The sequence below is a fragment of the Eptesicus fuscus genome, chromosome 25, assembly GCF_027574615.1.
Source record: "Eptesicus fuscus isolate TK198812 chromosome 25, DD_ASM_mEF_20220401, whole genome shotgun sequence".
Taxonomy (NCBI): Eukaryota; Metazoa; Chordata; class Mammalia; order Chiroptera; family Vespertilionidae; genus Eptesicus; species Eptesicus fuscus.
The window spans coordinates 3,293,246-3,307,142 of NC_072497.1; the positions used below are offsets into that span (position 1 = coordinate 3,293,246).

Below are 13,897 nucleotides of genomic sequence, written 5' to 3' on the forward strand. Positions count from 1 at the left end.
GAGCCAGGGCTTGCAACCCTTTTTTGAAAATTAAGCTTTTTTTATTGAACTTTTTTTTTTCCTATTTACATTATTGATTTATTCATGGGAATGTAGTTATTTAAATCTCCAAACTTCTTCAGTTTAAAAATATATTTTTATTGATTTCAAAGAGGAAGGGGGAGAGAGATAGAAACAGCAATGATGAGAGAGAATCATGGATGGGCTGCCTCCTGCACGCGCCCCCCCCCCCCGCCCCCCCACTGGGGATCAAGCCCACAACCCGGGCATGTGCCTTTGAGCAGAATCGAACCCGGGACCCTTCAGTCCGCAGGCCGACGCTCTATCCACTGAGCCACACCAGCCAGGGCGGCATGTGCCTTTTTTTAACCCGAACAAAACAATCACTGTTAACGGAGCAAGATGAATATTTCTTACGAGGATAGCTGGTCCCCAATATTCTATTTCTGCCCCTATCAGCATTCCCTATGTCCCCTCTTCCCCCGCACTGACCCCTTTTAGTCCACTCCAGCTCCCCCCACACACTTTTTTAAAAAATATATATATTTTATTGATTTTTTTACAGAGAGGAAGGGAGAGGGATAGAGAGCCAGAAACATCGATGAGAGAGAAACATTGATCAGGTGCCTCCTGCACAACCCCCTACCGGGGATGTGCCTGCAACCAAGGTACATGCCCTTGACCGGAACCGAACCCGGGACCCTTCAGTCTGCAGGCCGACGCTCTATCCACTGAGCCACACCGGCTTCGGCGCCCCCAACACACTTTTTAAAAGCAACTTCCAGAGCCCGGGAGACAGGTGCAAACACTATTGATTGAGCTGTAGAGGTGTAAGTGCAAGTTAATGCAAAATGCTAAGACCCGAGCCCTGGCAGCGGCTGGATGCGCCCGCCCCGCAGGCAGCAGCGGAGCGACCCGGAGGCCCCGCGAAGCTTCCCGCCCGGACGCCGCTGCGGTGGACTCGCCCGCGTCCACGGGCCGCCGTCCTCCCGCGGGGGCCGTGGCTTCCAGGCGGCCTCAAACTACGGCCCGCGGGCCACCTGCGGGTGTTTTTGCCCTTTTTTTGTGTTTTTTTTTTACTTCAAAATAAGATATGTGCAGTGCGCACAGGAATGTGTTCATAGTTTTTTTTTAAACTATCGTCCGGCCCTCCCACGGTCTGGGGGACAGGGAACCGGCCCCCCGTTTACACAGTGTGAGGACCCCTGGTTTAAAGAGTATTTTTATTGATTTCAGAGACTTTTACTGATTTCAGAAACGCGACAACCACCCGCAGCTGGAGGCCGCCGCGGGCAGCCCAGCAGCCGGAGAGAACAGGAGCTTTCCTCGCCTTCCTCACTGGAGGGGGGTCCCCCCGCCCCAAAAGCCAACGGGGAAAAGCGGCCTCCGGTGCGGCAGGAAGCCCCTTCAGTGTCCGCCCATTTGTAAACTCACTTCGGCATCCCTTCACTCGGCCCTGACTCCTCGGAACGTTTTCCTCAGTCCCCTCGTTGTTTTTATTTTTTTTTATTTTTAATGTTTAATGTGTCCATTTTCTAGCTGACGGCGAGGCATTCCACTTTGAGGAGGAACAAATAACCGAAGACGGAAAAAAACACACAAACAACTGACCTGAGGCGCTGTCCCCTCTGCGGAGCGGAGTCCCCGGCGCCGGCGGAGGGCCCTCCGGCCCGTCTTAGGCCGAGAGCCCCGGGAAGGGGTCCCCGGGGCCCGAGTCCCCTGGGGGGGCCACCCGGGGGGGGGGCCGGCGGCGAGGGCGAAGCGGGCCCTCGGGCGGCGCCCGGCTTCTCCCACCGGCGCGGCGCGCACGCCCACACCTGCGCCGGCCCCGCCCACTCGCCGCACGTGCGCGAGGCCGGCCCTCGGGGGCGGGGCTGCGTCGGCCTCCGGCCCCACCGGAAGTTATAGTGAGCGCGACGGGGTCTCCAGGTGAGGCCCGAGGCCCGTGGGCTCCTCTACAGGCGCCGGAACGGCACCTGCTCGCGGCGCGGGGCCGGCGCGGTCCCTGCCCGCCCCTCCCCGGCCCTCAGGTGCTGGGGCGCCGGCCGGTGTGACCACACTGCCGCCTGGTGGGGAGCGTGGCGAACAGCCTCGCAGTTTCGGGGTCGATCTGGTTAACCTGGCTCTCCTTGGTCATCTGCACCAAAAGGCCACCCTTTCCTCACCACGGACACCAAAAACCTAAGGCGGAGTGGGTAGGTTTTTCTTAAAAAACAAACAAAAAAACCCTTTGGTGACCTTTCCAAACAATTTTAAAATCTCCATTGGTATTACAGATGGCCCCCCCCTTTTCCCCCATTCCCGCCTCCCTACCCCCCCCCACCCCCTAGGCCTTCACGGAGGATGTGTTGACAATACCAGACCCCACACCAAAAAATGGAAACAAGTTGGCTGTAAACAAGAGGCTCTTCCTTACAATACTAATAAAGGGAGTAAATGGAGTGAATGCTAACAGCCGTGAGCAAAAAATTGACGATTTTATTTACTTACCCTCAAAACCTCCTAAATTACCAAGGGAAACGGAACTTGGATAGATACGCCAACACAACTGCTCAGAGCCATCACTACAAGTGGGACAAGGCGGCAGTCTGCCTCAGTAGATGCCCCAAGAACACAGCACCCCGTCTGTAATACCACAGAAGGCTAGTCCATCGAACTGCGAGGAACATCAGAGCCAAACGGAAGGACAGTCCACAAAATCAGCCAGTACTTTTCAAAAATGTCAGTCATTAAAGACACAGAAAGGAGGCTAAAGGAATATGGAATTACTGAATCGATGTCCTATTTCCTGGTTTTGATCATTCTGTGGGGACATGCCCAGGTTGCAGTCTCCATCCCCGTAAGAGGCATGCAAGAGGCAGCCAGCTGATGTTTCTATCATCATTGATGTTTCTATCTTTTCCTCATTCTCTGAAATCAAAAGGGCACCTGTCGTCCTAGCCGGCCGGTTTGGCTCAGTGGGTAGAGTGTGGACTGAAGAGTCCCAAGTTTGATTCTGGTCAAGGGCACATGCCCAGGTTGCGGGCTTGGTCCCCAGTGGGGGGGGGGGGGGGGGGGTGCAGGAGGCAGCCGATCAGTCTCTCTCACCATTGATGTTTCTAGCTCTCCGTCTGTGAAATCAATAAAAAGGGGGCACCTGTCTATGCATATACACATTCTCCCGAACCCCTGAGAATCAGAAAAAACAAGTACACATACAGAGAATATAAAGCAATTGGGGCAAATTGTAAACAACCGCAAGATCTAGGCAGAACATTTTGAAGCTCCTTCGTACTGTTCTTGCAGTTTTCCCCCCCGCCCCAAGTTTGAAATTACAAGGTATTTTTAGAATGTCTGCTGCACCTGTCTCACAGAAGCAGGTGTACAGTGGATCCATGTGGGATCCATTGAGCTCCGCCACTTCTGTGCAGAGACCCACACACATGCCCAGCATCCACACCCCCAGATCAGCCTCAGCAGTAAAAAGACAAGTGTGCAGAACAGCTCCTTCCCCACTACTCAAGAGGGACGCCCAGCCCAGTGCTCTCCCCACTCCCCATGCACACAGTTGGACCCACAGCCTCAGCAGATCCACCTACCCAGAGGGCAGAGCCACCTACCCCCAGGACGCACCGCCTACCCCCAGTGGGCTCCCCCTTTCTTGATAAGGAACTCCTGCCCTTTGCTCCACCAGCACCCAAACCCACAAACACGGGCAAGGTTGTCTGTCCATGGTTTATTGATAATATTACAGCACAGCAAAAGATTCAAACGGCTCCACGCGGTGTTTTGAAATTCATCCCAACTGTAGGCTGAGTGACCTGCAGGTTGGACAGACTGCCAAAGTCCTGGAACAACAAAACGGGTTCAGTGAGATCTGTGGTCATGGCTCCAGGACCACCGCCGAGCCTCGCTTCTCAGCCTCTACCAGCTTGCAGCGGGACCTCGAAGAAACCCAACAAAGGGCCTTCTCCTCCCCACCCCAGAATGACCTCCAGGACCCTGCACTCCAACAGGAAGCTGCTAGGAAGCTGTCCCGGGCGCTGTCGGAGGCTTAGCAGCACCCCTGCCCTCTGTCCACTCGGATTGCCCAGCTGTGACAATGAAAAAATGTGTCCAGCCCGGCCGGCATGGCCCAGTGGTTGAGCGTTGACCTATGAACCAGGTCAGGGCACATGCCCAGGTTGTGGGCTCGATCCCCAGTGGTGGGCGATGCCATGTGGGGCGTGCAGGAGGCAGCCGATCAATGATGCTCTCATCATTGATGTTTCTATTGCCCTCATTCTCCCTTCAATGAAACTATATTAATAATAAAAAAAAAAAAAGTGTGTCCAGACATTACCAAATGCCCTGGGGTAGAAGTGGAGGTATCATTTCTCTAGGCATACACAGAGCCACTTCCTTTCCAGGACCAGCCTGGGGCAGGCTGCCTTACAAATGGCAGGCCCTAGGCCAGTGATGGGCAACCTTTTGAGCTTGGTGTGTCAAACTTTGCCAAAAAACTGAGCATAACTCGGGTAGTGTGTCACTCTGAGGAAAAAACTAACTCCAAGACTCTAGTCGCAAATGTTTCATCCTCAGGAGCAGCAAATGTTTCATCCTCGGCATGCGGCCGCGTGTCATCAGAAATGGCTACGCATGTCAGTGCTGACACGCGTGTCATAGGTTCGCCATCACTGCCCTAGGCAATCAACAGCTAAGTAAAAAGTCCTAAGATAAGCCACAGAAGAGACACTTGCCACCGGTACTGAAGACAGCTAAGCTCTCTAAGTGGTGCCCTGTAATTAGCATCTGGAAATGAGACCACAGCTCACTCAAGTGGTCAGCATACAGACAAAGAAGGAATAAAGTTGGGGGTGGGGAGTCCAATGGGGGGACAAAAGGCGATGTAACACTTTCGACAATAAAGATAAAAAAAAATTTTTTTTTTTAAAAAGGAAGAAATGAAGTCCCTGAGGGAAAGCCCACATAATGAATGTTTCTCTCTCATTGACGTTTCTAACTCTCTATCCCTCTCTGTGAAAAATCGATAAAATATATTTTAAAAAACACACAAAAAAACCCAGCTGGATGGAAAGAAAGAAAATGATGTATGGAAAACAGAGAACACCTGGAATTATTAGACAGTAGGATGCTACCGGAAACCCTACTTCAGGAGTTGAGCACATGCTTACTTACCAAGAGCTTCAGCATTTCCTTAGTGTCAGGATCAACTTCAATGATCTCCTGATCCAGGGCCGAGACCTAGAGGAGCAGGAGCCCCGTCAAATACCTACCAGTGAGTTCTCTTTCACCTCCCCTGCCCTTTCCCCAAAATTCTTAAAACAAAAACGAGGGGCACTTGCCAAGGAGACAGGATCCCACTAGGTGAGCACTCAGCGGAAGGATCACAGGCCCCAAAGATCACTTCTGGGGTTACCTTTGTGTGTGCCCTTCGTCATTCTTACTGGTATTCAGGAAACCTTAAGACTATGTTCACGTCTTGGGAATACTTGTGCTAAGGCAAGTCATCGAACCAGAAGCCCCGGCAAGGCAGGCAAACACGACGAAAGGGACTCTCAGGTGAAAACCAGGATGGACTTAAATGGCCCCAACAGCCCTGGTCCGTTTGGCTCAGTGGATAGAGCTTCAGCCTGCGGACGGAAGGGTCCAGGGTTCCATTCCTGGTCAAGGGCACATGCCCGGGGTTGTGGACTCGATCCCCAGGAGGGGGTGTGCAGGAGGCAGCAATCAATGATTCTCTCTCACCCTCTCTCTTCCTCTCTGAAATAAATTTTAAAATTTACCAGAAAAAAAAAAAAAGGCCCCAACAGGGCAGAACAGAGACTAACACCCAGGCAGGCAGGTAGCAGGCCCCTGCAGCTGGGTGAGGGTTTACGGATCAAGGACCTCCTCCTCAAGCTCAGCTAAGGTCCCTATAGAAGCCAGGCGGCACCTGCTTCTCGTGTCAGCAGGAGCCCGAGCCCGGGCCCGGAGCAAGACGCGGAGAGCTCACCTCGGGCACATAGTTGTCTCTCCTCTCCCTCTCCTCCTCCTGCAGCTTGATGGAGATGCCTCTCACGGGGCCCCTCTGGATCCGCTTCATCAGGTGCGTGACATAGCTGCAGCACAAGCGCCCAGAAACACACTTGAGAACGCCCGTGCGCCCCGATCCGGATACACGAGCAGCTTCCTCCGTGAGGAGAGAGGGGACCCCCGTCCTAGGAGCCAGGACTCCTCCGAAAGCGACACACACAGCGCCCGCCCGCCTGCCTGCCTGCCTGTCACGCCCTCTTATCAAATTCTGCAAATGCATCAAATCCTCCCCCTCCAACTCCCGGGACCCCTCCCCAGCCTTCATTTCCTCTCCTCCTCCCAAATGCACTGCAATTAATAGTCAGTCTCCCGGGGAGGCCTGCCCGCGGCCAGGTGTCACCGCCGGGTCTGACACCAACACGACCCAGTCCCGACCGGGACGCCCTGCAAACGCTCCCCCGCCGCGAGCGCCCTTCTCCGGGGTGTCGTGGGGGGGGGGGGAGGGAGCTCGCGCGGGCGGAAATCCCCAGGACACGGTCCCCCTCCCCCTGTCCCCGAGCCGGGGACGGCAGACCCGGGACAGACCCAGGCCCCGGCGGCTCCCCTCACCCCGCGATCTTGTTTCGGAGCTTCTTGCTGGGGATAATGGCGATCTCCTCGCACACGCGCTTGTTGGTGTGGAAGTCGTTGCCCAGGCGCGTGTAGTACTTCTCGATGATGACCCGGGCCGCCTTCTTCACGGTCTTGGTGCGAACGCGGCCCTGCGGGACGGGGGAGAGACGGGGTCACCGCGAGCCGGACCCCCTCCGGGAAGGAGCGCGGCGTCGCGCGCCGGCCGCCGGGGGCCGCGGGCTGGGGCCGCGCCCGGGAGGGAGGGCAGGGGCAGCGGGCGCAGCTGGGGCGCGGGGACCGACGCGGGAGCCAGCGGCCCGCGGAGGCCCCGGCCTGGCGGGGCTAGAAGCCGCAGAAAGACGTGGATGGAGGCCGATTGCGGGAGAGAACAGCTTCAGCCCTAGAGAACCTACCATGTTGGCGGGTCCCTGGTGAAAGAGGAAACAGGAAGCACCAGAGAGGCCTATAAGGCGCCGGCTAGACAGCCGCTTCCGCCCTCCCTGGACGCGGAGCCAGCGCGGGAGGCCGGGCGCCCCCTGGCGGCGCGGGGCGGGAGCGCAGGCGGCAGCCGCCGGCGGGCGCGTCTCCGGTTTCCCAGGCCAGGCCCGCCCCGCCCCGCCCCGCCCCGCCCTGGGCCCGCTTCTCCAGCCCCCAGGTTCTGGGACCAGGTCGCCTATTTGCTGTGCTCCAGGCCAGGGCGAGGGAGGCGGAGTCCTTGGGAAGCCATTCGGGGGCGTGGAAAGGTGAGGAGGGAAGGAGGGCACCCTGCCCAGAACCCCCAACCTGGTCCACGGGTCAGCGATTTGCCCGGCCAGCCTGGTGGGGGCCCGGTACACCTGGGACAGCTTCTCTCATTTTTCCCCAGCCTTTGCTCAAACGTCCTTAGGTGAGGGGCTTTCCCTCCAACTTACATGGCATCACGATCCTCTTAAAACTGCGCTCATGTTTTTTATATATAAAAACTTTTTTTAATATATATTTTATTGATTTTTTACAGAGAGAAGGGAGAGGGATAGAGAGTTAGAAACATCGAGAAACATCGACCAGCTGCCTGCTGCACACTCCCCACTGGGGATGTGCCCGCAACCAAGGTACATGCCCTTGACCAGAATCGAACCCGGGACCCTTCAGTCCGCAGGCCGACGCTCTATCCACTGAGCCACACCGGTTTTGGCTGCGCTCATGTTTCTTACTCCTTGTCACAGTGATGTCCGAGTCTTCTCCATCAGGGGGGTGAGCTCCTTGGCGGCAAGGGCCCTTTGGTGTAGCTACTCCCCGTGCCCGGAACGGTGCCCAGCATAAAGCAAGCTCTCAGATAGGTAAGCCAAGGGGCCCAGCTCACCTGCAATGCTCCCGACCACTGAGGCTCCTTCTCCAACGACCACCGTCTTCAGGCTGTTTCTGCCATACCCATCCTAAAACCAGGCCCTCTAACCGGCCAGCGCAGGCCGCCCTGGCGACCTCATGAGCCTAGGGCCCAAGAACAGGAATCTGCTGCAACGTGTTTATTTAAAAAAAACACAAAACGACACCACAGCTTACGTCACACATCTGTAGGAGAGTGGAGGGAGTACCCTGCCCCCTCCCTCCAACTCTGTTAAAGGGAAACCTAGCCACCTCCTCCCCGCCCACAACTGACTCAAGGTAAGGCTGGGCTGGCCAGGTTGGATGAGTTAAGGGGCACAGCACTGTGCCTCATTCCTCAACTCCTCTCTACCCATCACCTCAGTCAGTCCAGTCACTCTGAATGGAAGGCTGTAGGGCGGGAAGCCCCTCTCTGTGGAGGAGCATAAAGCCTGGCCGGCATGGCTCAGTGGCTGGCGCGTTGACCTATGAGCACGCCCCGGTTGCGGGCTTGATCCCCAGTGGAGGGTGTGCAGCAGGCATCGGATCAGTGACTCTCTCTCATCCTTGATGTTTCCATCTCCCTCTCCCGCCCCCTTCCTCTCGGAAATCGATATACATGTGGGCAGGGGAGAGGCAGACTCCCTCCGAGAGTTGCAGGAACTTATTTTACCAGCAAACTTCAAACCAAGCCGCCGCCATCCAGGCCTCAAGTGGAAGGTGAAGGCTCCCCTTGGCTGAGGGACTCCCCACCCCACGAGCGGGCTCTTGCACCTGCCACAGGAGGGATGCTTCTTCGGAGGGTACAGGGTTCCTGCGCCTCAAACTAAAAGGCCACCTTCCAAAGGACCAGCCCGGCAGAGGGGCCCGGCACAGTCTACCTGGCGAAACCAGCAGACCCTCTCCAATCCGGGGGCCTGCGAGGACAGGGGCTGGGGACGGCTCTCCGACAGGAAGACACAGGCTGACACAGGCTCAAGGCAAAGTGAGACGAAAAGCTGCCGAGCAGCTGTGCGCCCAGGTCCTCCAAGCTGGGCCTGTGGCTGAGAGAGGAGGGGCCCCTAGCTTGTCACACTTGGCCCAGCGGTACCCACCTGCCAGAGGGGCACCTCCACGGTGCACTTGACCACGGAAGTGACCAAGAGTACTTACAGGGGCAGGGGCAGGCCCCCCACATGGTCCCACCATCCACCTGGGCTGGAAACTCATCACCGAAAATCGGAGGAAAGTTTTTTTTGTGGGTTTTTTTTTTTCATTTCAGAGCAGAAGGGAGAGGGAAAGGGAGAGAGATATAGAAACATCAACGATGAGAGAGAATCAATGATTGGCCACTCTGCACACACACACACCCACACCCCCACTGGGGATCAAGCCCACAGCCCAGGCATGTGCCCTTGACCAGAATTGATCCCGGGAACCCTTCAGTCCGCAGGCTGACACTCTATCCACTGAGCCAAATCGGCCAGGGCAGAAATGTGAGTTTTTAACTCCGAAATCTTGTTACCCCACTGCCCCCAAGCCCCCACCCCTCAGCCGCCGAGACAAGAGACAAGAACAGGAGTCTGCTGCAACGTGTTTATTATGTGCCAAAAAGAAACAACACCACAGCTTACTCCACACATCTGTAGGAGAGTGCAGTCTTGCCTGCATATACTACAATGAGGTAGAGACTTCACACACAGCTTCACAAAACCCACAGAGTAGCTGGGATATGCGACAATGCAAGGTCAGCTCAGCGGGGAAGGGGGGTGGGGGGGAGGGGGGCGACACTGGTTCTTTGGCACACAGCTTCCCAAAGAGGGGCAAGTCGATTTTTTTTTTTTTTTAAAAGAAAGAAAAAGTCAAGTTTTCAAACCTCAGTAGCATGACCATCCACTACCACGGTTGCTCCATACATTTCTCAAATCAAAGACACAAGGAAGGACACTTGTCCCCTCTGAGAGAAAGGGCCCCTGTGAGCCTCCTTCTGCCCCCACCAGAAACAGCCCTTATTAGCTCAGTTACAAAAGAAAGAAGTCCTGTGACTCTGTGATTAAAAACTTCTATCAACCCTCCCCCCCACAAATAAGTGCAACTTAAGAAGGTGCAATAAACCGTTTAAACCTACATACAGCAGCTGCTCAAACACCTTTTACCGGGTCCAGTTTGCAATTCAAAAACATTTTTTTTTTCTTGGTTGCAATTTTTTTTTTCCCCTCTTCATTCGCAACTGTGAGAAACAGTGACCAGCAGTTCCCCAGACACAAATTTGCTATAATGTTAAGAGCTGCCAGAAAGAAAAAAAAAAACAACTCTTGTTCCAAATGACTAAAAAACTATTTTAAGGAGTGTAAAAACGAACCGGTAAAAACCCTTGAGCATAAAATATGAAATATGATTTTGGTTTAAATGAAGAGCAAAGTCTCCTTGTTGTTTACAGTAAAAAACACCAGCTGAACACTCAGTTTATGCCGTTCAGGTGGGGGTTAAATAAATGGAAAGGCACTGTATGGCAACTGCAAGAATGAAACCGAGACCTGCGCATCAGTATTGCAAGGAATGTAAAAAAAAAAAGCGCTTTTAATAAATAAACCTAGATGTAGGCACTGTGTCAATGCCTTCTGGACATGTAATTCTTTTTTTGCTTTTCATTGGCAAAATGAGGAACTAAAATCTGGGAAAACTACAGTCACTTGGAGGGTGAGCCAGAGGGTCCTCGCCCTGGCCCAGCCCCTGAAAACAAACTGGACAAAACTCATTGTGCGTTAATTAGTGCAGAAACAAAGACAGACTCAGCAAGTGCAAAGGTGACGACGATCTTCCCTTGTCCTCAGGAAGCCGGCTCCCTGGTCGCCAGGTGCCCAGGTGGGGCAGGCCACGGCCTGACCTGCCAGCCACGGGCGCTGCCGGCCCCCAGGCAAGGCCGGCTCCTCTAGCTGGAATCTCGGTTCTTCTTGTTCCGCATCAGGGGGCTGTGGTGGCGCAGGCCCTCCGTGCTGTGCCGCAGGTGCCAGCAGGTCCGGCAGAAGTACTTGAAGCACACCTGCGCGGAGAAGGGGAGACAGGGCGCTCGGTGTCAGCCGCAGGCTTCGCGTGCGAGGGAGTGGGGAGACCTGGGGCCTCCGTGGTGCTAGAAGAGAGGGTCTCGGGGGAACCTGGAACCCCTAACAGGCCTGATCGACCCGGGAAACCTGCTACGTTCCTGCAGCTGCCCTGACTTCATCCAACATTCAGGGCTCCCACTGTGTACAGCTTCCCTCACCCCTCACCGCTGCAGCAGCTCCCAAGCCCCGCCCTTCTCTCGCCTGCAGGCTGCTACTGTGCAGGGACAGCTGAAGACAGTGCTCCAGGTCCCAGTGTAAAGGACATGCCTTCTTCAGCCAAGTGAGGGCAGGTGACAGCACCTGGGGCTCTGTCCCACCTCCTGCTCTGAGCTGTGTAACCTCTGACAAACCACTGACCTCTGAGCAATTACCCGATAATGGAGGGGCCTCCCCCGCTCGCCAAAACCTGTGATGGAGGCTGACCAGAGAGGTGCTCGTCCTCAGATCCAAGGCACTGCACCCTCATCTGGGGGCCCAGTTTAACCACCGTCTACCAGGGGCTCCGGACCTGAGCGACCACTGCAAACACCAGAGTGGACGCACTGCCAGGCCCCAGGCTCCCGTCAACACGTCACAGAGCAGCTGCACGGCCCACCTGGCCACGTGGCAGAAACAGGGAGTCTCGGGTCCCCCCCCCCCAGACCTGCTGAGTCACAGTCTGCATTTAAACAAGGCCCTCAAACGACGTGCACACACATTCAAGTGTGAGAAGCATTTCTGCTGAAAAACACCGCCACCCAGAAACGGTCAACGAGAAGCTGCTGTGCTGCTGTCTGCCTGAGGCTGACAACTGGGGTACAAACCAGGGATGGACATCAAAGCAGTCCAGGGGGCCCTGAGTGGGGGAATAGCAGCCTCGGAGGCCTGAGAATCGGAACAACACTGCCTGGCTCACAGGTCCCGCTGACCAGGCCCACCCAGGTTCCCGTCACCCTCAGAGCCCACCGATGATCAGCAGCAGCCACGTGTCTGCCAACATCGCGTACAAGGAGAAGGCCCGGGCGTCACCCCTCAACTGGAGAGCTTTCCCAAGAGTTTTGGGTCAAACCATCCCAGTGTGCCCCTGGCCTGACCACCAGACCTCCGCTGTGCTCAGACAACCACAAGGTGCCCGAGAACCCCAACACTCGGTGTGACGAACCCGGCGTGGCCGTTTTTAATTAAGGGGGATTTCCTAGACACCTCCCGGGCACAGGGACTCACCTGATCTCGACAGAAGAAAGGGCCAGGCTGAGAATTGCAGAAATGACACAGAGTATCTTCTAGGTAGGGGTCGATCTGAACCTGCCCAAAGCGAGACGGGAGAAGGAAGTGGCTCTACCGCCAGGCGGCCAGTACCTGGGAGGGAGGTGGGGCTCTCCACGTGATGGGGCTCTCCGCGTGATGGGGCTCTCCGCGGGAATGCAGGGCACTTCGAGGGTTAAAGGGGCGGAGAGTGTGGAGGCCCCAGGGGACAGATGAGCTCACCACGCAGGGCCAGGCTGGCAGCCTCTGCAGTCTGGGTGACCACACACATTCCTGCCTGGTCCCCCAGCACACTGCGCCCCCAGTCTCCCACCCAGTAACAGGGAAGTGTTCAGAGGACACAGATCAGGAGAAAGTCAGGCAATGCCACCCAATAGCCCAGCCAGGGAAGGCGCCCCGCAGGCTGGGAAGGCTCAGCAGCCACAGCCCCATCTCCTGAGTCACCACGACCAGGCTTCCCCCAGACCTGAACCCCGTGAGTCCCTGGGGCACACCCGTCTCAGCTGCCCCGGTGGGAACCGCCTGGAGGAAGGGACAGGTCAGCCCCTCACCTTCTTGGTGAACTTGGTGGTTTTGATCTCCACAAAAGCAGCACTGATGGCTTTCAGGTAACTGCGTTGATTACTGAAGGTCACGCGACCAGAGCCTGTGGTAGGAACAGCAGAACAAACCCCTTCTAACGGGTGGGAACGCCCAGCCCTCAGGCTGTGGAGGCCAGAGAACCGTTTGGTCTGGCCCTGCCCAGGCACTGAGGGTGAGTTAACTGTCTGACCAAAGATAGCAGGCTAATGTTTAAGCTGATAATTTTTATGGCCCGAGAATGATGTTCTAGCCAAATTCTCCCAAATGTCACTTGCCAACACTCAGGAAACCCTGTTTCTAGACCAGTGATGTCCAATAGAAATGTACTGTGAGCGACTTATGTAATTTTAAGTTTTCTAGTAGCCACGTTTAAGTGGGGGGTAGGGAGGAAGTCGTGGGATTAACTCTAATATATTTTATTTAACCCAATACATACAAAACCTTGTCGTTCTGACGTGTGGCACTAGCCGCACTTCCAGCGGCCCAGCAGCCGCATTCAGTGGGTGGCTACCGACTCAGAGGGCTGGTTACAGGCCACAAAGGCCCCAGCCACACAGGAACACGGGCCTGGGGAGGGAAGAGCCCTCCGGTGCGGGCAGGGGCACAGGGGAGACTACAGGGCTCAGAGCGAAGCCAAGATTCAGCTAGAGCCCCTCTCTGAAGGTGGGCCCAGCAGCCACACCCTCGTCCGAGTTCCCTGAGACCTGGACGGGAGCCAGGAGAGCCTCGTCCTGCCAAGGGCCCCCTCCGCCGCCCCGCAGAAGGCCGCTCTCTCTGGGGTGCGGCACGACGGCACCAGTGCACACGGCTCCCCCCGACCAGGTGTGTGGGGGGTGGGTCAGCCACGATCCGATCACGAAGTTCAGGCTCTGCTCCACCTCCAACCGCCCCCGAGATTCCAGTGCAGCGTCTGGAAGTGACCTGCCTGCTCAGAGGGGCTGACCAGGACCCAGTGGCTGGGCCCAGACTGCCCGGGGCTGGGGTCACCCACCGTTCTCCCTCAGCCTGACTGGGCTCTGCCCCTGCACAGGACCCCT

The 13,897-nt window shown here is 56.1% G+C and overlaps 2 protein-coding genes and 1 long non-coding RNA gene across 3 annotated transcripts in view; all 3 read right to left on the reverse strand.

The window, feature by feature from the left end:
• LOC114229292 (uncharacterized) overlaps positions 1-1,738 on the reverse strand; it is a 51,077-nt gene extending 49,339 nt beyond the window's left edge. Inside the window, exon 1 of the long non-coding RNA XR_008555389.1 lies at positions 1,612-1,738. This is a non-coding gene — a long non-coding RNA (uncharacterized LOC114229292). The remainder of the gene's footprint in view (positions 1-1,611) is intronic.
• Positions 1,739-3,700: 1,962 nt separating this feature from the next.
• On the reverse strand, positions 3,701-7,114 carry RPS17 (ribosomal protein S17). Its single transcript, XM_054713233.1, has 5 exons — positions 7,020-7,114; positions 6,604-6,755; positions 5,975-6,080; positions 5,158-5,223; positions 3,701-3,827 (listed from the first exon to the last, which is right to left on the reverse strand). The coding sequence occupies exons 1-5, from the start codon at positions 7,020-7,022 to the stop codon at positions 3,747-3,749; spliced, it is 408 nt and encodes a 135-aa protein (XP_054569208.1). The 5' UTR covers positions 7,023-7,114; the 3' UTR covers positions 3,701-3,746.
• Positions 7,115-9,511: 2,397 nt separating this feature from the next.
• The window catches only part of CPEB1 (cytoplasmic polyadenylation element binding protein 1), a 56,644-nt gene continuing 52,258 nt past the window's right edge, over positions 9,512-13,897 (reverse strand). The window contains exons 10-12 of the mRNA XM_054713207.1: positions 12,830-12,924; positions 12,237-12,317; positions 9,512-10,972 (exon numbers count right to left, since the gene is read on the reverse strand). Coding sequence (XP_054569182.1) covers positions 10,862-10,972; positions 12,237-12,317; positions 12,830-12,924 — 287 coding nt within the window. The 3' untranslated portion in view covers positions 9,512-10,861. The remainder of the gene's footprint in view (positions 10,973-12,236; positions 12,318-12,829; positions 12,925-13,897) is intronic.